This window comes from Protopterus annectens, chromosome 6.part1 (genome assembly GCF_019279795.1).
Source record: "Protopterus annectens isolate FY-2018-M chromosome 6.part1, PAN1.0, whole genome shotgun sequence".
In the NCBI taxonomy this organism is placed as follows: domain Eukaryota; kingdom Metazoa; phylum Chordata; order Ceratodontiformes; family Protopteridae; genus Protopterus; species Protopterus annectens.
In genome coordinates, this window is record NC_056738.1 from 395,913,687 (window position 1) to 395,937,237 (window position 23,551).

Here is a 23,551-nt window from a genome sequence, read left to right on the forward strand (position 1 = left end):
ACTCTTATCACACGTTTTGGCCACCAAACCAGGACTGAAACACTAAAGGTGGAGGAGTGTCCATATTCACCAAGGTTATTCACAACACCAGACTAAGTGCCCAACACAATGCGTCTGAAATTCTCCAGGTGCAACTAACACTAGGTAAGACTGCAATCCAAATTGTAGCTTGCTACAGATCCCCCACCATGCCCCAAGATTCTCACTACACCTTTCTAAACATACTGAAAAATATTAAGATACAACCAAACACCCTAATACTGGGTGATTTCAACTAACTTGCCATTAACTGGGAAAACTACTCATGTACCAACACCTTTGCCCAACGGTTCTTGGAATTCATAAATTCCAATGCCCTGGATCAACTAATCCTTAGTCCCACCAGGGGCTCCAATATCCTAGACCTAGTCATTACTAACATGGGAAATCGATGCTCCCACCTATGGTCACCCCCTCATTGGTCAGGTCTGACCATAAGCTAATCACTTTTGACATCAACTCCCACCCCCACCCGCCAGTAAGGAAACCTCCGTAAAAAACTTCTCCAAAGCCAACTTCATGCTACTCAAGTCAGAAAGTACAGTTGTGTACACTTACCATAAATGTAGATGTTCGAGTGTATTCACTGTTGCAGTCATTACATTTGGGTAATCTGCTGGCAGGTTGCCCTCAGACGGCCTGATTAACAAAGTCTTGGGTCCTGCATCGGTTGCTGTCCCTTCTTCCATGACGTCAGGTCATCAGGGGTATAAAACATGCAGCCGACACCATTACATCAGTTTTTCTTGCCCCAGATGTCAGGTGGCCCCCAAATGGGGAGCAAAATAAATAAATATAAATATATGTATATAATTTAAAACACAAACAAATATACCTCCAATCAAAAGCAAATACACCAAAAAGGCTTTTAAGCATATTAAAAGAAAGAAGAGGTATAGTAAGAGAAAAAACAGGGGGCTGGAGAGTGGTTAACCAGGACTGCAACAGTGAATACACTCTAACATCTACATTTACGGTAAGTGTACACAACTGTACTATGTTCTTCGTGTTTCACTGTTGCAGTCATTACATTTGGGTAGATTCCCAAAGCTATGGTTGGGAGGATGGATTTATACAGAATTAGGAGCAGCTATAAGGCCCTGCAGGACAGCAGTGGCAAAGCCAGCTCTGGATTTACAGGAGAGGTAAATGGTAATGTTTGGTGAACGTATGAGCTGAGCTCCAGGTAGCAGCTTCTAGAATGTTTCTGGTAGGAACCCCTCCTAGAAAGGCTGCAGAAGTAGATGCAGCCCTGGTGGAATGAGATCTGATCCCCTTGGGGATAAGGTTTACCATGGTGCACATAGCAGAAAACGAATACAATGGCTTATCCATTTGGAAATGGTCTGCTATGAAATAGGTTTTACTTCTGCCCCTGCAGCAAATGCCACCAGTAGTTGCTCGGATTTTCTTAGAGGTTTTGTCCTGTTTAAGTAGAATCTAAGTTGTCTGTGCACATCCAATAAATGCAGAATCTGCTCACCCTTGTTCTGTGGAATGGGAAAGAAAGGTGGCAGATGAATGGTCTGATTAAGAGCCACACTGGATACCACCTTAGGCATGAAAGATGGATTGGTCCTGAGAGCCACCCTGTCTGGATGAAAAATAATGAAAGGTTTCACTGCCATAAGAGCCTGTAATTCTGAAATTTGTCTAACTGAAGTAACTGCTAAAATAAAAGATGTTTTCCAGGAGAGTAATTTTAAATCTGCAGTAGCCGCTGGCTCAAAAGGAGGTAGAGTAAGTTTTTCCAAAACAAAACTGAGGTCCCATGCAGGAGCTGGTGCTCTCCTGGGAGGTCTTAAATTTTTGGCCTTTCTGAGGTACTGCTTTAGCAGAGGATGAGAAAAGAGGTGTTGTAATGAGCTGCGATGGCAGAGGCATGGATTTTTATAGAAGAGAAAAATAGGCCCTTGTGAAGCATCTCAGTCAAGTATTGCTGAATCTGAGGAATATTGGGCATTGCTGTGCTTATTCCTTGTGCTTGGTTCCAGACACAGAATATTTTCCATTTGTCCGCATAAGATTTTCTAGTACTAGGCCTTCTAGCCTCCAAAATGACATCCATCACAGGTTTGCTGAGAGATGTAACAGGTGAAATTAGTTGATTAACCATGCTGCATGATTCAGAGTTTGGAGTGGAGTGTGCAGAATTTGATAGTTCTGCTGAGACAGTAGGTAAGGTGTCAGAGGCAGGTACTACGGAAGAAGGTGTGACATATTGCATATGAGCTGGTACCAGTGCTGACGAGGCCAGTCTGGAGCAATCAGAATCATTTTTGGTTTTTCCTGTCTGACTTTTAGTAAGACCTTGGAGAGCAGAGGCAAAGGAGGAAAGGCACAAACTGATAGTTTTTTTCCAGCTGAAGGACAGAGCATCCACTTTCCAAGCTTTTTTGTGATGAATTCTTGTGCAGAATTTGTCCAACTGATAACTTTGGGGTGAGGCAAAAAGATCTATGTCTGGGCTCTCCCATTTGTGTCTCAACTTGCTGAAGATTTGTAGATCCAGTTTCCATTAGTGTGGGTACATAAGATTTCTGCTTAGTGCATTTGCCAGAGTATTTTGCTTTCCTGGCAGGAATTGAGCTTGTAGATGTATTTGGTAAGTCAAGGCTGTGTTCCACAATGCCATGGCTAGTCTGCAAAGGGGGTAGGAATGGGTACCCCCCTGCTTGTTTATGCACCACATGACTGTGGTGTTGTCTGTCTTTATCAGTAGTTGTCCTGGATGAAGATAGTCCTTGAAGGCTGTCAGAGCATTCTGTACAGCTAGCATTTCTTTCTGGTTGATATGTAGGTGCATTTGATTTGGGCTCCATTGGCTCTGAATGCATCTCCCTGCCAGTTGTTTCCCCCAAGCATAATCTGATGCGTCTGTAGTCAGGGTTTGGGCGGCAGGGGGTGGAATAAATGACAGTCCCTTGTTTTGGTGGCAGGCCTCTCCCCACCATAGGAACTCTAGCTGCAGGCAAGGGATGATAGGAATCATTGTTTGCAGGCTGTGACAATGTTGACTCCATAAGCTTTTTAGGTACCATTGAAGTTTCCTCATATGCAGTCTTGCAAATGGAATTATTAGCATGCAGGAGACCATGAACCCCAAGGCCTGCAGAATTTGTCTTGCAGATAAGTTGGGTTTTTGTGGCCACCTGTTTGAAGTAAGTCATCAACTGAACTTGTTTTTCTGGCGTAAGGTAGGTCATCTGGGCATTTGTACTCAAGCTTGCACCCAGGAATGTAATTATTTGAGAGGGTACCAGTTGTGATTTCTTTTCGTTTATGGTGTACCCTAGTCAAGTTAGAAGTCTTTTTACAAACGCCAGATGTTTTAGAAGAGTGTCCTTGTTTTCTGCCCGAATGAGACAATCGTCCAAGTAAGGATAAACATGAATGTTTCTTTGTCTGCAAAATGCAATTACTGGTGCCAGGCACTTTGTGAAGACCCTGGGTGCAGTAGATAAGCCAAAGGGCAGTGCAGAGAACTGGTAATGCAAATAGCCTGCTTTGAAGCGGAGGTATCTTATGCAAGATTACCTGATTGGGATATGCAGATAAGCCTCTTAAGTCTAGAGTTACCAACCAGGCATCCTTGCCTAGCATAGGCAGTAGCTGTTGTAGAGTCAGCATCTTGAATTTGGAATGTCCAGAAATGTATTTAGAATGGATAAGTCCAGAATTGGACGTCATGATTTGTCTTTTCTGGGTACCAGGAAAAGTATTGAATAAATACCTTGTCCCTTTTCCTTTTCTGGTACTGGTTGAATAGCCCCCATATTCATGAGGGACATAACTTGTTTCTGGGCTTCTGCCCACTGATTTGGGGGAAGATGTGGCCATCCATTTGGGATTGGCAACGTGCAGAAATGAAATCTGTATCCCTGGGATACTATATTTAAAACCCACTTGTCCTGGGTAATTAGTTGCCAGTTTCATGCATGAAGTGCCAGTTTTCCCCCCAAAGGGGCAGCCAAAAGATAAGTGCTTGGTGACTGCTGTGGAAAGTCATTGAGACGGTTTACCATAGGGAGGTGCCTTGTTACTTCCAGATTTGGAGGTGGAGGCACCCCACTGTTTTGTTCTATAAGTTCCTTGTGACTGAAACCTGGAGCCTTTGGAATGTCTGGGTTTGACCTGAGCGGCTCTGGTGGGTACTGGAAAGGACCAGTTCTTAGTAGGCCAGTGCCTACTGAACCTGGGTGGCTGCAAGTGTAGGTAATCTTTTACAGTTTGCATAGATTTAGCTTTTTCAAAACTTCTTCTGCCTTATTACCAAATAGACTGTCCTGTTGTAAAGAAGCTTCAAACAATTTTGCTTTAACATGATCAGGCAGATTTTGCTCCTTGAGCCAAGCATGCCTTCTAATCACAGATCCAGTTACAGCGGCCCTGCAAGAGGCCTCCAAGGAATCAAAACCACGTTGCAAAGTATGTTTTCCAACTTGTTCAGCTGAATGCAATAAATCCTGCAAGTCTTTATTTTCCACACAATCAGAAATCAACATCATTTTCTGTTTAAGTAAACCCATGACATGCTACTGATATTTAAGCATATGAAATTGACAGTTTAAAGCCCTGACTTCCAAGGTTGCAGACGTGTAAACCTTCTTACCCCATCTATCCAGTGCCCTGGAGTCTCTATCAGAAGGGGTAGGATTTTTAGCAGTAGAAGCGTTAATGCCCTTGGGACCCTGAGAAATGGCTTCAGGGTCAGCAGTAGGGTTTTTAAAAAGGAATTTGTGAGAGTCAGGAACCCTGTAATAGCTGTCTGGCTTACTAGGAGCTGGAGGCAGGGAATCAGGAGCCATGCTGGATTCTGAGAAAACATCAACAATGTCTAGAACAGGAGGTATAGCCAAAGGCCTATGCTGAGGAAGGAGGAAATCCCTAAGCTCTTTTTAGATTCTGAGAAATCCTGATTCTCCCAGTGAAAGTGTTCCCTTAAGGTATGCAAAGTTTCTCCAAAAGAAAAATCCTAAGGAGGAGAAGCAGAAGGGATGGAATCTTCTGCATCAGAGTCCTCATAAGGTGGAATAGATAATTCCTGATCAGAAGAGGAATCAGAAACCTGATCTGATGATTCATAGTCAGTGCCTTGTCTAGGCCTCTTAGCAGGAGGGGGATGGGTAACCCTGATCAAGGTAATTAAATCCTCTGCCATTTTGATCATTTGTTTTTTTAGGCTTGGGGGCCTGTGCACGTGGCCCAAACATCAGTTTTTTAGACATAGAAGTTGATTTTGGCCTTAGTTTTGAAGATGGCGTTGATTTAATATACAAATCTTTAGGCCTGAAAACACTGCTCAGCGGCTCCGGACCCATCTAAGGTAGAGACATCCGCGGGTTCAATACTTAAAGTGTCTTGCAGCATACCAGACTCCGAATGGGTCTCAGCAAAGGCCTGCGAATCAAAAGTAGCAGGTATCAGGGGCTGCGAAAGCACCTCACTGAGTACCGGTGACTGGCCACACAGGTAAAAAATGCACTCTCCAAAGCTAAGAATACAGCATCCATGGGACCAGATGACATCCCAGGCTGTGTACTACATGAACTACAAAATGAAATGCCACCTCACCTAAGTGTAATGTTTAATCATAGCCTCACCTCGGGCTTCGTGCCCACTGAGTGGAGCACAGCTACAGTTATCTCACTCCACAAGAAGGGATTCAGCTTGGATCCCAGGAACTACCACCCCATCAGTCTGACGAGCCTGATCTACAAGGCCATGGAATGTATTATCATGGAACTTATAAACAAAGACATTGGCAACCTTCAAACACTGGACCCCATGCAGTTTGGGTTCGTGAAGGGCCGATCTTGTCTCCTGAACCTGATTGACTTCTTTGAATCATTCTCTTGAGCTGTGGACAAGGGTAAGGTGGTTCACAGCCTATCTGGACCTCGTCAAGGCCTTCAACACCATCCCCCACTCTGGAATCATAGATAAACTTACGAAGCTGGGCATTAATCTCTATGTCACTCGATGGGTTGCCAACTGGCTTACTGAGAGAGCCCACACTGTAAAAGCAGCAGACTCCAAATCCAGCTCCAGACAAGTGGAGTACTGCACGGCTCAGTCCTGGGAACATTCTTGTTTGGCATCTACTTCTCTGAAGTACAAGCCAACACTAAGGGACTCTGGCTAACAAAGTTTGCAGATGACTGCAAACTGGGAGCCATTATTGAATCCGCAAATGATGTGGATATTCTACAAAAGGGCCTTACAGAAACAGATGCTTGGTGCCAGAGCCATGGGCTCAAGCTCAATGCCAAGAAATGTATAATCATCCCCTTTGGGAAAAAACATGTACCCGTGAATTACCACATAGGTGGTTGTACATCAAACACTGAAAGTGTGATGAGACTTGGGGACACAGGTGGACAGTGGTCTCACCTTCGATAACCACATTGCCACAACAGTCAGGAAATCCTTCTGTTTGGCACACCACATCACTATGGGATTTTTCACCCAGAAAAAAGGAGGTCATTGTCCCACTGTACTCATCCCTCATTAGACCCATTATAAAATACAACACCCCATTTGGTATGTACCTCTCAAGACATCTGCAACAACTGGAAAGGCCGCAGAAATACCTCACTAAAAGAATCACAGGCCTAAAGCAGATAACCTATGCTAACAGTCTAAAAATACTCCACCTATACTCTGTTGCATATCGTCTACTCAGAGGTGATCTCTGCTTAACATACAAAGACATGTCAAACCCAGAGCTGTTGGACATACAACACAAAGAAATCCCAATCCCTCAGAGACACACGCTCCACGGATCTAAACCTTGTCATCACAATGAACAAAATATGCTGGAGGGATAGGTTCCTGACCCAGAGACTTCCCAGACTCTAGAACAGACTGTCCATACATATCAAGCAGAGCACCTCTTTGGCCCTCTTCAAAAGGAACCTTGAAGATTGGATAGGAGATAGAAAATTCACCCCGGGGATCACGTCAGTCGCCCTGCTAGACAGGGGTCCAGGGAAATAAATACTGTTGGAAGAAATAGCCAGGGAATTGTTACTTGTATAGGCCCTAGATCCGACAGCCTAGTACCAACCTATGAATTGCATAAATCTCATGGGCCTCTTTTACAGGAAGTTTAAGGTATCACACAGTGAAAACTCTAGCTTGGCTAGGGTTTTCTTGTAGTTTTTATTAATTTGTTTATGTGACCTTTTTACTTTTTGGTTTAATACACAATAACAAAGAATTTGTTAAACAGCTAATTTATAGTAGAGAGTACATAACAGGCTACACATAACCAAACAGAAAAAGTATTCTTAAGGAATTCTGTAAACTTGATAACAGGAGAAATAGATACCTTCATCATAGCAATACGAGCTATGGTTGCACTATTAGGACGTTCCGTGGTCATTTGTATGTCAAAGAGATCATTTGTGATTGCATTTCTATTAAAAAGGATGGAAGGTGCAATAAAAGAATATCCCTGAAAAAAAAAAAATTGGTTTTCATAAGCAGATCAACAGTAAGAAAATGACACACAATATTACTTGTTTTTGTATTATGGAAAAGCATTTAAAACTGTTAAACCCTCTCCTCCTGATGTTACTATGTTTTCCAATTCAACAACTAAATTGACCAATACAAAATGACCATGAACTAGCCTGTTCCATTCTTCAGTGAACAAAATAAGTCACATCGAACAGGTCCACTTCTACTTTGTACATAAAGATCAGTCACAATATCATAAAATAGGACATTCTAGGTATGCAGCGCAGGTCTCATGTAACAGTAATGAAAGCAATGTGTTCTTTCCATTTATTCAGTTTATAGCTTGACATTAAGGGGCTAGCTTGCATTTCCGTAAAATAGTCACATTTATTCTCTCTGTTTTGAGAGAGGTAGCTGTGCTGTGGATAAAAGCAGTTTGCCTGCATCAGTGTCTCAGTTTAAAGACTGGTACAAAAGGGTAGTGTGCACATTTGTGTAAAATTGGAATATCTACTCTCTCACCAATTTGTGTGAAACAAATTTGAAACTCTCTCCGATTTCACAGAGCGCCTTGGTCTTTGCTTAATATTTTGTTCTGTAACTTACCTTCTTGTTTGCCCAGCTTACAGACTGGCTTTACAGGACTAGTGTGCATTTGTATGAAATACACTAGAATATTTACTTTCTGGGTGTTATGTGAAACCAAGTTGAAACTGTTCATGAATTTGTTCAATGTCCCTGATTTTTGTTTCATATTTTTGGTCTGTGCCTCATAAGATTTGTGTTTTTCTGCCAAATCACTGAGTATTTCAGTTACTAAATAGGGGATGGAACAGGCTGTGGCTCATGTGTGTGAAATGGGCTATGAAGACGGTTTTTGTGAACCAAAATTGAAAGTGTCCTTGATTTTGTCACATTTGGTCTGTTCTTCATAAAATCATGGTTTTCTGGCAAATCAGAAAGGACTGCAGTCACTAAACAATGACAAACATTCAAGTTTCATACATCATGTTCTTCAGAAAATGCAAACTAATGCAAAAGCTTTTATTCTAGTAAGTTTAAGTGGATTTGTATCACTTCACTGAAAGACCATTTCACTGAGACCAAATCACCTAAAGTTCATTTCAGCTAAAATTAATTTCACTGACAAGTAGTACTCTAAGTCAAGTCAAAGGTACATGTCCTTTTCCCCACTGTAGTGCAATCCTGGTGTTAGTGAAGTAATACGAATCCATTAAGTATACAACAATATTTAAAATCTGTACATGATTCTGGACATTCAGTCCCTCATTATTTTTTGGCTTTGGCATGGTCTACCCAATCAGTGGTGGTTATTACGTGAAATTAAGTATAACTGCTTGGCATATGTCAGGGGAGTGTCTGTGGATGAAAACTTACTTTATTGTTGTTTGATCATAGGAAGTTACTAGGTTATTGGCCCTGAGGCCCTTATAAGCCTAGCTAAGAGTTTAGTCCATGTTTAGACAAGTCAGCGCCTGATGCCCCTTGTCCACCAGAGACAGGGGTGGAATCTCATGGATGTATTTTCCGTTTCCCATCTAGTTATCATAGGATCAGTTTAAACAGTTTAGCTTTGCAGAAGTAGCATGCATTTACGTGAAATAAGTTGGAATACCTGGGCGGTGCATTTGCATGAAACAAGCCTAAAATACATTACTGTATTTATATGATAAAAACACTGCAGTGAGTTCTGCAGTGTTTTTATCATATTGACTGTTTCATTTGACTGCCAGACTCTTCAGGGACCATACGGAGATTCATATTGCATTTTGTGCACATTACTGTATTTATCATTATCACTTTTACAACAATCAGACATCTGAAGTGTACAGGGTCATCAACAGAACTATGATTGCAGAGTATGGGGGCTGTCTGTGGATGACAATAGCTTACTTTGCTGTTACAAGAAGTTAAACAGTCATTAGTCTGCCTTTTCAGGACTTGTACTCATTTCTGTAAATCAGGATGGAATATTTACTGCGACTTTTTTTTTTTTTTTTTTTAACACAGTTGGTCATTTCATGTGTACACAGTCAAGTGGCTATAACTGATGGATACAAGTACTAGTGAGTTTTAATGACATCAGGATGAATGGTCTTAAATTAGGAATATGCATCCAAATGAATATATTAGTTATGCATGGTCCCAACCCCCGCAACAAAGTATGTGTGGGGTAGGGGGCTCATGGTTCGAAAATTGCCATGGGCCTACAATACTCCTAATCCACCCGATACCCTGCCCTACCCTGGACTCATGATTGGAATGGGCTACCAACTCACAGACCTGCACTGCAAATCTCTATAGTTCATATGATCCTTTGCCTCTCAGACTGTATATGGACCAACAGACTGTAGTGTTGTGTGTGTCATGCAGCAAGTCACTTGGCTTCCACAGATCCATGAAGGCCTTGAGGTCTAATAGGACTGCTGACATCTTTAGACTGATGTGTTGACTTCTTTGCAAGGGAGGCCAAGGTCCCTGAACTGAGGTCTCCGTGTAGGCAACCAAAACAAAATCCAAGGCCCAATCAAAAAAGACACAATGACAATCTTTATTTGCAAGCTGTCTACATTTGCATTAAGCAACAAAAACAAAAAAGAGAGACATTTTTTGCAATGGAGTATTTATCATTTATAGACTGTGATTGAGAGCTCTCAGACCATAGTCTAAAAGTCTAAAAAAAAAAAAAAAAAAAGATCACAGACTTGGACACCAATATATATTTTATATATATATATATATATATATATATATATATATATATATATATATAACTGAAAATGCCGCAGAGCAAATCAGGGCCAATGTCTCTAAGTCAGGCTACAGGAGCACAACTCCATGTGCAATGGAATATTGGCCTGTGCCCTGATGTACACAGAGATTGGGGGGGTTAGGCCAGTTAGGAGACATCGGCTTGTAGCTGATTTGCGTATGTTATGAATATTTCTGCACCAGTGATCTCATGATTAAAAATGTACATCTCGCATCATTTTTCCAGTGATCCTTTTAATTAGTAATTCTGTTCAGAACAGACTCCAAAATTAAGGTTTACTATGTAGCCTACCGGCTCACTGCCCACTTTCTCAAATGGAGCACTCACACAACAGATATCTATCAGTTTCACAACTATTTTATGTGCATAGCTTCACATTTTTTTGTGTAACTTCTTCTTGTACCGAGCATGTACAGATAAGAGTACTCACATATGCAGACCTTTTTTTGTTTAAACACCGTTATTAAATTATCACTTAACGCATTGGCACACATACATTAATAGAAAACAAACCATATTAACATTTTTTTCCATTTACGCACATTACGTTTTCTTTATTCATAACAGTCTTCAGTCCAAAATTATATAAATTGTTCAATTCCTGCCTTTGCTTAAACCTTGCTCCTCCTCCTTAACATTATTTTGCATGTATTGTTCCCATAAATTACATTTATTAATATGCAGTTTACTCCTTTTTTCTAAAGATAATGGCTTCCATTTTTTAATCTATTTTACATTATTCAGGGCTTCAAATACAGTTGGCTTACATTTGGATTTCCATTTTCTACACACTGCTTTTTTGGTAGCCAGCATAATTAAACTTAATTAAAAAACTTAATAGGGCATTACTATGTCTAGGCAATTCAGATCTTGTGCCCCTACTCAAAAGAACCATTTCCTTAGTTGCAGCCATTTGCTCCTCTAATATTTCTGCCACAGTACTCTGTAGGAAATTTTTCAAATATGCCGACTATTACATTCCCCAAAAAGTACAGTTTTGTACCTACCATAAATGTAGATGTCCGAGAGGCATGCATCTGCAGTCCTTACAAATGGGTTGTCCTGTCGTCAGGCAGCCCTTCGGTCGGCCGGATTCCAAAGTCTGGGTCTGGCCTCGGCTGATGTCACACTCCACCCGACGTCATAGCTGCAGTTATTCGGGTATAAAGGTATCAGCCGACGCCAGTTTCCTCAGTGTTTCTTGCCCCAGATGCCAGGTGCCCTCTAGGAAGGCTAAATTTGGATAAATGCAAATGGTTCCAAATAGTAGAGAGCAAACAAAAAATAAGCATGTATGTACATATATACAAACAAATACACCATAATAGATTCCCCCAGCTAGCTACAAGATGGGCAAATACCCTAGGAGTACCACAGAGGGGAAGGAGGGTGGGTAATCCTGACTGCAGATGCATGCCTCTCGGACATCTACATTTATGGTAGGTACAAAACTGTACTATGTCCTTCAAGGATGCATCTGCAGTCCTTACAAATGGGTAGAATACCATAGCCAAACTGGGGGAGGAGGAGAAATAAGATTATGGTGTAGTTAAGATCCCTTGCAAAACAGCAGTTGCAAAACCTGCTCGGGATCTGGAGTATAAGGGTAGATTATAATGCTTGGCAAATGTATGCACGGAGCTCCAAGTAGCAGCCTCTAAAATGTCTTTGGTAGCCACTCCTCGTAAAAAAGCTGTGGTAGTGGCTGTAGCTCTTGTAGAGTGAGGTCTGATGTTTTCTGGAGTTTTCTTCCCATGGTGAGAGTAACAAAATCTAATGCAATTTCCTATCCACTTAGAGATTGTCTGTTTTGAAATTGCTTTTCCTTCCATTCCTGTTGCATATGCTACCAGTAGCTGGTCAGTTTTTCTATTGCTCTTGGTCCTGTCCAGGTAGTAGCACAATTGTTTATGTACATCCAAGGTATGTAACAGTCTTTCTCCCTTGTTCTGTGGGTTGGGAAAGAATGTAGGCAGGTGGATAGCTTGGTTTAAAGATACCCTGGAGACCACCTTTGGCATAAACGTAGGATTAGTTCTCATGGACACTCTATCTTGATGGAAGATAAGGAAGGGCTGTACTGCCATTAATGCCTGTAGTTCAGAAACCCTTCTTGCTGAAGTGACTGCAAGCAGGAAAGCAGTTTTCCATGATAAGTACTGTATTTCTGCTGATGCTGCTGGTTCGAAAGGAGGTAGTGTCAACTTTTCTAACACAAAGTTCAAGTCCCATGCGGGCAATGGTGGCTTCCTAGGAGGCTTTACATTTTTAATTCCTCTCAGAAACTGCCTGAGCAGAGGATGTGAAAAGACTGGAGGGTCCATGTTGTATTCTGCTGAAATAGCTGATGCATGAATCTTAATGGAAGAATAGGACAGGCCATTGTGGAAGAGCTCTGCCAAGTATTCCAGGATGTTAGCTATGTTTACCAGTGACACATTTTCCCCTTTTGCTGCACACCAAATGTGGTATCTTTTCCATTTTGCTGAATAATTTTTTCTTGTTGAGGGTCTGCGAGCCTCCAAGATAATGTCCTTAACCCTTTGAGATAATTCTGGGTTATTTTGTCTTATGCAATGTTCCAGGCAGTCAGTTGCAATGTTTTTAGGTTTGGATGCAAGGTTTTGAAGTTGTTCTGTGTTAACAGTAAGGGAACTAGGGGCATAGGCCATATTTGTTCCCGAGACATACTCCTCAGTAATGGGTACCAATGTTGCCTCGGCCAGTCTGGAGCTATCAGGATGATCCTTGGACGGTCTTCTTTGATCTTCAATAGCACCTTGTGCATCAAAGGAAGAGGAGGGAATGCATATGCTGTCAGGTTTTTCCAACTGAAAGATAGGGAGTCCACCTTCCAAGCAAGTGGGTGGTATGCCCTTGTGCAGAATTTTTTCAATTGGTGGCTGTGTGGGGATGCAAATAAGTCTATTTCTGGTAGTCCCCATTTCCCTGTAATGGTTTTGAAGATGTCTGGATGCAGCATCCATTCGTGGGCATCCATGGTAGTTCTGCTTAGGATGTCTGCCAGTATATTTTCTTTTCCTGGTACAAATATTGCTTGTAACTGAATGTTGTAGCTCAGGGCCACATTCCAGAGGTCCATTGCCATCCGGCATAGAGGGTATGAATGCGTGCCTCCCTGTTTGTTGATGTACCACATAACTGTGGTGTTGTCCGTCCTTATCAGCAATTGACCCTGCTGAAGAAATGGTCTGAATGTCTGAATTGCCAATTTTACTGCCAGCATCTCCTTTTGATTTATGTGTAGGTGCAGCTGGTCTTGAGTCCATAAGCCTTGTATGCACTTGCCCAACATGTGCGCTCCCCAACCGAGGTCTGAGGCGTCCGTTGTGATGGTCTGGCTTGGTTGAGGTCTGTGGAAGGGCAGTCCTTTGTTCGATTGACAGGCCTGAGCCCACCATTGGAATTCCTGCTTCAGGCATGGAATTATTGGAATTTGGGTTTCTAGGCTGTGCTTGTGCTGAGACCATAAATTCCTTAGATACCACTGTAACTTTCTCATATGTAGCCTGGCATGTGGAATCAATATTATGCAGGATGCCATGTAACCGAGGGCTTGCAGGACATTTCTTGCTGTTAGCTGGTCCTGCTTTGTTAATGCCATGAAGTAGAGAGGGAGTTGCTTCTGTTTTTCTGCTGTTAGGAATGCCATTTGGGTTGTTGTGTCCAGCTCTGCACCCAAGAAGGTTATCCTTTGGGATGGTATCAGCCTTGACTTTTTTATATTGACTGTGTATCCCAGGGCTTGCAGTAGATAAATGACCTTTTTCAAATCTTTTGTTAATTTGTTTTTGCTGTCCGCTTGTAACAGGCAGTCGTCCAGGTAAGGGTAAATCTGAATTCCCTGGAGCCTGCAATGAGCCATTACTGATGCCAGGCATTTCGTGAATACTCTGGGCGCAGTAGATAAGCCAAAGGGCAATGCTGAGAATTGATAATGCTCTGATCCTGCAAGAAATCTGAGGTATCTTCTGCAATTTGGTCGTATGGGGACGTGCAGGTATGCCTCCTTGAGATCTAGAGTTACCAGCCAGGACTCCTTGCCCAGCATGGGAAGAAGCTGCTGTAGGGTCAACATTTTGAATTTTGGAACAATGAGGTATGTGTTTAGAGCGGACAGGTCTAGAATAGGTCTCCATTGGTTTTCTTTTCTTGGTACCAGGAAGAGTCTGGAGTAAAATCCTTGCCCCTGTTCCACAGACGGTACCCTTTCTATGGCTCTCATCCTTAGTAAGTGATTTATTTGTTGTAGAGCTTCTGTTTTCTGATTTGAAGGTAGGTTTGGCATTCCTCTCTTCCTTGGTAGAGTATGGAAGTGAAACCTGTAACCTTGGTCTATTGTCTGCAAAATCCATTTGTCTCCTGTGATGTAGTGCCAGTTTACTGAAAATAAGGCTAGTTTTCCGCCTAAGGGTGCTTCTAGTTGTTCCCTGGTAGGCGGTGCCCGAGCTAAGTCACTGTGATTGTCCAGTGGGAGCGGTGGTGGCTGGATCTGTGGTAGTACCTCGCTGGTTGTTAGCCTGCCATTGACGTCCCCTGTAGGCACCTCTGGATTGACCCCTGCCTCTTGAGCGTCTATTCCTGCCTCTCTGGGCTCTGGAGGTGTCTGGAAAGGACCAGTTCTTGGAAGACCAGTTCCTACTAAACCTTGGAGGCTGAACCTGCAAGAAATCCTTGACTGTCTGGACAGATTTTGCTTTGTCTTCCACCTTCTTAAGCACCTGCTGTGCCGGGGAGCCAAACAAATTAAGCTTATCCATAGGAGCATCTAGGAGCTTTGATTTAACATGGTCTGGTAAGGATTGTTCTTTTAACCATGCATGTCTTCTGATCACTGTACCAGTCATAGCTGATCTAAAAGAAGCCTCCAGTGCATCATAGCCGCATTTTAAGGAATGATTACTGACCTGCTGAATGTTATGTATCATTTCCCGAACAGACTTTTTGTCTAATGGTTCATCCGAGGACAGTTTTTTAGTTAACTGATCTAACATAAATTCCTGGTACTGAATCATGTGGAATTGACAGTTTAAGCCCCTAGCTGAAAGAGTAGCAGAAGTGTAAACTTTTTTACCCCATCTCTCTAAGGCCCTAGATTCCCTTTCAGAGAGGAGGGTTTTTTTTGAAGAGGAAGCTGCTACAGCCTTGGGTCCCTGGGAAATAGTTTCAGGATCTGCAAAAGGAGCCTTATACAAATGATAATGTGTGTCCGGAACCCTGTAGTACCTATCGAGCTTAGCAGGGGCCGGAGGAAGAGAATCAGGAGCAGTACAAGCATCATTAAATGCATCATCCACAACAGTAAGTACTGGAGGAATGGCTAAAGGCCTATGCTGTGGCAAATGCAAAAAGGTTCTAAGCCTTTTCCTTGAGTCTGAACAATCCTGGCCCTGCCATTGAAATTGTTCCCTCATAGCATGCAAGGTTTCCCCAAAGGAAAATTCCTCAGGCGGAGAGGCAGAAGGAATGGACTCTTCTGCATCATAAGGAGAATAAGGGTCCTCTGGAGGATTTGTATTGTCTGAATCATCAGAGTCGTCTGAAGAAACTGGCTCAGGGGGCTCTGCTCTAGGCCTCTTCTCTGGAGGTGGGTGAGAGGCCCTGTCTGGGTGAGGTTGGGATCCCCTGATCAAAGAAATGAGATCCTCTGCTAGACTAAGCATTTGAGAACTAGAGCTAGGCCTGTGAGAGGGGGTCTTAGCAGGTACAGATTTGGTAGATTTTGCTGCTTTAGCCCTGGCAAAAGCCTTAATCGACATGGATGCAGGGGGCCTAGCAGCTCCACGTGCAGGAGTAGAAATATCTAAAGGAGTAGTATCAGATAAATCCTGTGAACCTGCAAGAGCAGGTGGGATTTCAGTAGCAGATTCGGCCATGCTGGATGAGGCCTCGGTAAGAGGTAAGCTTTCGGCCGAAGGAAGAACCGTGGACTCGGTTTCAGCCGAAACAGAGACGCTCGCGGTTGGCTTAACCGTGGTTTCAGCCGAAACCGCGGACCGCGAGTGTCGGTCCTTTTCCTTTCACTTTTTAGTTATTTGCGTAGTCGGAGGATCCGACGGCATAATGTAAGCAAAAGCGGAGCCGAAAAACTCCTCAGCAAATTCCGACCGACATCTAAGCGTTCGTCGGTTGAAAGAAGCACAGGCTAGACAAGCTGCTACGTCGTGGTCTGGGCCTAACCAAGGTAGGCAGTAAGAGTGGAAATCTTTATGAGGTATTTGTTTCCCACAAGTTAAACAGTTATTCACTTTTTCTGACATCGGCTGAGGCAAGAAAGAGTCCCCAACGGGGTACTTAGCTTTTTAGAAGTCTTCGGTAGTACAAATCTCTGGTTCTGACCGACTGGCACTTGCGAACAGCTTCTGCTTCGGGCGCCACGCGGCAAGAAAGACGGAGGAAAATGGCGTCGGCTGATACCTTTATACCCGAATAACTGCAGCTATGACGTCGGGTGGAGTGCGACATCAGCCGAGGCCAGACCCAGACTTTGGAATACGGCCGACCGAAGGGCTGCCTGACGACAGGACAACCCATTTGTAAGGACTGCAGATGCATCCTTGAAGGACATCATGACCCTAGTTACTGCAGTCTTCTCAAATCACACCTCCCAACTCATTACACTCCCTAAAACATGACCCTGGTTACTGCTGTCTTCTCAATCACACCTCCAACATTTGTCATCTACTAGAGGAAAATGTCTTTGAAGTCTGCTTGGGGTATTAAAATACCCATACAAACACTTAAGCAAAAATCCTACACCTTCTGGATTTTGTTGCATACTTGGGGAAACATACACGTCCCCCCATTGGTCCCTTGTATATTGATTTTCCAGTCTTTCTTCCTAGTCTTTTCTAACCTCCTCTGATTCTTAATCATGCAATAGTTTATATGCCCTACTAATTACCCCATTTTTAACTAGATTAGACTAAAAACTACCAGAGCAGATCTTTCGCTAACTACTCCCCTTCTTGTTTCTCTTTGCCTGGACACCGATATCAAATCTGGTAGGGAAGGCAGTCTTTTAACCTACTGTCCAATGTTCTTCTAGGCCTCATCCCACTCAAATATCTCCCTAGTTATTTGCCCCTTTGCCAGTTTTCTCCTGTAAATTCCACCCTCCTCTTGCCAAGTTTCTGCAGCCCTAATCATATTCATCCTTACTGGCAAAATCTTTCTCCGTTTTCAAGTTAGCTTAGTTCTTGGGATACTTTCTGCAACTTTATAGATATAACATTCTGTATGGTTATTATTCTCCTTGGGAATCTGCATCCAAAATCCCACTCTCTCCTTAATCTTTGAACTCCACCCTCCAATTCTTTATGCTCCCTTTCCACTTTGAATTATAGCCTTCTGTTTGTTTTACATACATGAACCTTATCTGTGCAGCCTTAAAATATCCCTTCAAATTGGGTAACCCTAAAATACTTTGTTCTGTTGGGAGGATCAGCTTTTTCCACTTAACTCTTGCTCTCTTCCCCATGTAACTTCTTTCAACCTCTATTGTCCACAACTTCTCCTGTGGTTGATAAAAATATGTGTGATTGTATATACAACTATAGGGATTTAGAGACAGGACCAGTCAAATGTGACAAACACACCAAAATCGTTTACAATTGCAAAAGAAGAACATGGCAGGCAAGCAAGCAGATCTAAAGATATCACTAATATAGAATGTCCTGCAGACATTTTTGCAACTTTAGAACAGATCCAGTCCAAAGTTATCCATAAAGACAGGCAATGACAATTAAGCAGCTGCAACATAATGGCAGAGAAGTTAGCGAAATGTGAATTGCAGGCAGTCACTATAGCACTCCACTAATACATCTTTGTGGTGGAAGCAAAAGCAATGTAGTTATTCAACTGCTTAAATAGGATATACTCTGACTCACTGGAGCAATAGGGTCCAATCTCAACATGTTCCCAGCCTGTGGAATAAGTTACTAGGTCAAGCGAAGTACTACTCTGATGAACTCTAATTCAAGAATTGATGACTGGTTGGATAGACACAAATTTACACCAGGACTATCATGTACAGCCGTGCTCAATTTGAGAGTAAAACACTATTAAATGCTTGAAAAGGGAAGCACAGACTTTTAACTGTCTCTCCTTACAGCAGTGTATGGCTAGGCATATTATGATCACCTGCATAATACTGTTTCTATGTTCTTATGTGCGGAAAAGCTTTGACCACAGCTCTGATGACCAATGTTCAATTAGTGACTCAGGGCCTGCAATACCAGGGTGGATGGATGGTAGTAAGTGGTCAACACCAGCTTGCCTATTCTGGAAGAAGGGAAAGGTGGTTCCAGATAGTAAATCATTTTCTTTTAAGTAGTGGCTCATAATGTGATGGAAACTAGCTGATACTGGAGATATGATCTTAGCAGTGCTAAGATGGTGAAGACAGCCTTTAAAGTGCATATGTAGAAGCATGAATGTGCAGAATGAAGGCATTTCACTCCAAGTCAGCCACCTAGGGTTCGGGCCAACAGATATGAATCGATTTCTTACAACCAGTAGGATGCAACATTGCTGAATATGTATTACCAACATCTAGTTCCATGATGAGGGACAAACTGCACAGCTACCACAGGGCCATGGTCTGGCGGGGAGAGCCAGACTTACCTAGGCTGCTGATCAAGGACACCTGCTTACAGTAGCAGAACTGAGGATGTGAGCAGGGGCACAAAATTCCTCCATGGCTCTCAGGAGGACAGCCTCTTCCAGTCACTCCTTGTTCAGTGTAGGTGGGCCCCCTGCACCAAGAGCAAATGTCCCAAAAATTTATAGGATTGTAAAAGTAAACAAAATGTCCATTTCAGCTTTATTTGTTGAGACACAAATCATAAGGTGAATAATATGACTACAATCTTAAGGGTCACCTCTGGGGGGATGGATACAGAATGTTCAAAGGCATACAGTCCCTATCTAATTCCAAAATGTAATACTTTACTATAGCCAGCTGACTGACATTTATTTAAGTTTGATGATCGGGGAAGTCCACTGTGCCATAAAGAGCCCGTTTTCAATGGAGGCCCAGGGAGAAAAGCTCCAAATATTGCAAGTTACATATTGCATGTTACAAAAGAATAACAAAGATTTGTACAGAACAATTAAACATTTACAGAAATATAGTACATTATGTAATAAACTACATTTAAACAGAAGGTTACTAGCCCTTTTGGAGGTTGAGTAAACTGAACATTTGCAGAAAAATATACTTTAGCTCTTTGTAAGTAAACATTAAACAAGTACCTACTAGTCCTTTGCAGGTTAGTTGGACCATGTTGCATGGAGAGAGTACAAGAAAATTGCATTATGGAAAGTATAGTACATTGCATAACAGACAGAAAAATCAGTCCCTGGTAGGGTGAGACTGTTTTAGGTTGAGATGAAGCAACAGAATTGATAAATGGTAATGATTTCAGTGCAGGGTAGAAAGAGATGCAGTAGAGAGGGGTTTATGTTGGAGCATGACAATGGCATTCCCATTTGGCTGATAGATGAGAGAATAGCTGAGATTTGAAATTGGTATGGTTGGGAAGGTTGGGGGGTGGGGTTCCACTGCTTGGCTAAGGAGTAGAACAGTAGTAGGTGGCCAGGACATCGTGCTGGTTTGTGGACGTGAAGAAGATTTTGGTTTGTGGATCTGAGTTGGCGGTTGGGTATATAGGGTTTTAAGGATGTAGTGAGAGATGGGACAGTTTGTGGGTTTAAAGATGAGCTTGTGGGCAATGGTGAGTTGTAGGTAACTGAGGTAGTTGGGGAGTTCAAGCCAGTTGAGGGTGAGGAGGGAGTGGCAGCGGTGAGATGAGTTTTTTGAATTGGTTGCAAATCTTGTGGTGGCAGGATTCAAGTTTGGATCATAAGCCGAAGTTGAGATTTGTGAACAGAGGGGCACCATACATCAGGGAGGGGAGGAGGAAAGTGGATGCCAGGGTTTGACGGGTAGAAGGGCTGAGGAAGCAGTTGTGTCTGTACAGGAGACCTATCTTTTGGTGGGTTTTTTATTGCGGACTGGATGTGGGTATCAAATTTTAGTTCATCAATAATGATGCAGAGAAGCTTGGTGGTGGAAACGATTTCAAGGGGGGTGTTGTTCTGACTCTGTACGGTGAATGAGGTTTTGTCAATAATAGAGTTTTTAGTAGGGGAAAAGATCATTAGTTTGCTTTTATTTGCATTTAGAGAGTGGTTGGACTGCATCCAGGTTTCGGTTGTGGAGAAGGCTAATTGGATTTTTTCAAGGAGTTCAGAAGGTGAGAAGGCTGAGCAGATGATAGTAGAGTCATCTGCATATTGGATGACAGATGACTCTGGGATGGAGTGGTGAAAGTTGTTAATAAATAGGTTAAAGAGTAGAGGGCCAAGAATGGAACCTTGAGGGACGCTTGTGCGTGTAGGGAGGAAGGGAGAGGTTGAAGTTTTCCACTGGACAGCTTGTTGGCAGTTGGACAGGTAGCTGGAAAACCAGGCTATGGTGGAGGGAGAGAGATGTAGGGTGGAAAGTTGGGATATGAGTAGGGTGTGGGAGATAGTGTCAAAGGCTTTTGACAAATCTACAAATAGCATAGATACAAATCTGCCTGAGTCTCGTTCAATGTTTATGTGGGGCAAGGTATTTCTTTTATAATACTGACAACCTAGGTTCAATTCAAATCCTGCATTCCTGAGTGTCAGATGGCATACAGTAAAAATGAAGTCCAGTAAACTTAGTTCTCAAATCTTCATGGGGAATGGATGATGGACTCCTGACACAAACTCGGCCGTGTTGTGATTTTAGTAGCATCTCACATCATGGCCTACCAGTGTGTGCCAGATGACCTATGACCTAACTTGGGGGAGATGCTGGCAAACTCCCAATGTGAGTTAGAAACCAGAGATTATTCCCAAATAAAAGCCATCAAAAAAGTGAAGAGGGCCTACAAAGGAAGCTGAACAAGCATGCCCAGATTCCTGTATACATCTAACCTTTCATACAATGCACATGTCTCGGACACCATAGTAGCTAAATTACCAACCAAAAATCCACAGTGTTTTCTTCAGTGATTGAGTGGGATCACAAGCACTTTTGTTTCCCTCCATCACCACTCTTCTCAACATGAAATGAGACTACCAAGAAAATTCTTTACTGAAGATGGAGATGGCCCCCTTCCTCTGTGAAAAATGAATCAAAGTATACCACAAACAGAGGAGGAGAATGAATAAATCTTTTTGGTGAGGAACTTGTGCTTATACAAGTATACTTACATGTTAGCAGAAGTATGTCCATCCCTTATAACCATCTTTCTTATCCAAATCCTACATCCTTTCTTTTCAATTTGTCTTACTAGTAACAGATTTATTTTACAAACTTGGTTCTATACAATCACAAATTATGCATTTCTAATTTCCCACTAGATTTTTCTTACATCTCATGCACACACTACTTGCCCCTCAATGCATTTTCCCCATTCTGCTAGGAGTATGAAATGTATACCTTTCCAAGCAAATATTTAGCATTTGATTAATCTTATCACATTCTGTATTGTTCCATATACCCTTTCCCATTGCTTCCTTGTTATTGGTTTGTTTAGTAATTTTTGCCATACTTCCTTAAAGTCCTATACCTCTCTATGGACTATACCTTATTACTCTGTATAACGTGGTTATAAACCCTTTGCTATTCCTCTTCCTCTCTGCTGTGATTTATACATTTTACTACTTTTGGTCTATCTTCTTCCTTACACTTAAGCCACATGGACACACACTTCCATCCTCACTTAACATGGCATAATGAATATGGAATCTTAAGAGTGAATATCATTTTTGGATTTCTGTCCAATGCACTCTTTTTCTGACCTGTTGTATCTTCCCAGAATTAAATTAAAACCTCTTCAACAAAGGCTCCAAGCTTACATATTAAAACAAAAAACACCATAAACATATTTTATATATGTATTCATTTTCCTCCATCTTTGTGCCATAGGGTCTTTACCCCTGCTCCTATTGGTAAAATACTTTTCTTCCATTTTTTTAAATGGTTCTTCTGAAACAATTTGCTACTACCTTTCTTATTTCATCCACTGCTGACGTGTCATCTGCCCCCCCCCTTCTTCAGTCCATGTCATTTCTCCAGTGTCTTTTACCTTTACCCAGTCTCTTTTTCCCCTCAACATCTTTAACCATTTTACTTCATTATTAATCTATTTACAATTATCTGGGAAGGACATATGGACTTCTTCAATATATCCTTCGGGGTTATGTGCTCTTAGGCCTTCCTTGTCCTTTGTCACTGTTAATTTGTTACAACTTACTCTTGTTTTCTTATCCCCAAAAGAAATCTCTCACCCAGTTCCTCATTTTAAGCAGGTCCATGCTTCCTCATTCCTGTCCAAAAGGTGTTGCTTATATACAGTATATGGGATATCACATGCCAATGCACGACTTCTCCATTACTGTTTTCTTTCTCGATTCTTCATATATTTGTTTAGCCAGGCTCCTAAACATTTTATTTTTTCTTTCCACCAGTTTTCATTAACTTTCTTAATATCCACTTGATCCCCCCAAGTTTATTCCAAAGGCATTTTTTCCTTTGCTTAATTTATATCCGGATACCCCAAAAACTCTTAACATTTCCAACAGTCACTCCAAATCTCTCTCTGGATTACTGAGGGAGACAACATTATCATCTGCTTAAAGTACTATTTTTAGGTGCATAGTTCCTCAAATATCCCTGTATGTCCACATTTCTTACCTCTTCTGCTAGTGGTTCCAGGTACAGAGCAAGCAAGAGAGGTCATAATGGGCAACCCTGTCTGGTTACCCTTGTTGTCCTTACTGGTTCAGAAAACTGTCCCATGAGCTTAATATGCACTATGGCTTTTCCACATATTCTCAACAACCGCATAAATTGGTCTGGAAATTTAATTTTATCAAGGACATGGTACAGTTACTTCTATTCTGCTCTGCTGAAGGCCTTTTACATGTCTAAAGTGAAGAGGGCCACCCACCAACTCCTTTTCTGTGCTTCTTGCATCATCATCAATTATAGGATCATCACATGTACTTCTATAAACTACAAAGCTACACTAGTCTGCATACAGTAAGTATGTGATCAGACTCGCCACCATTGCTGTAAATGTTTTATTACCCTGACTGTTGTGTTGTTGTCTTTTGGCTTTTCCCGGTTAGGGGTCACCACAGCTGAACTCCAGTCCGCTAATGATTGGCAGTAGATTTTCACGGTGCTGA

The 23,551-nt window shown here is 42.1% G+C and overlaps 1 protein-coding gene across 1 annotated transcript in view; it reads right to left on the bottom strand.

Moving 5' to 3' along the window:
• The window catches only part of RPS6KA4 (ribosomal protein S6 kinase A4), a 785,184-nt gene that overhangs the window by 176,346 nt on the left and 585,287 nt on the right, over positions 1 to 23,551 (bottom strand). Inside the window, exon 10 of the mRNA XM_044075810.1 lies at positions 7,373 to 7,498. Coding sequence (XP_043931745.1) covers positions 7,373 to 7,498 — 126 coding nt within the window. The remainder of the gene's footprint in view (positions 1 to 7,372; positions 7,499 to 23,551) is intronic.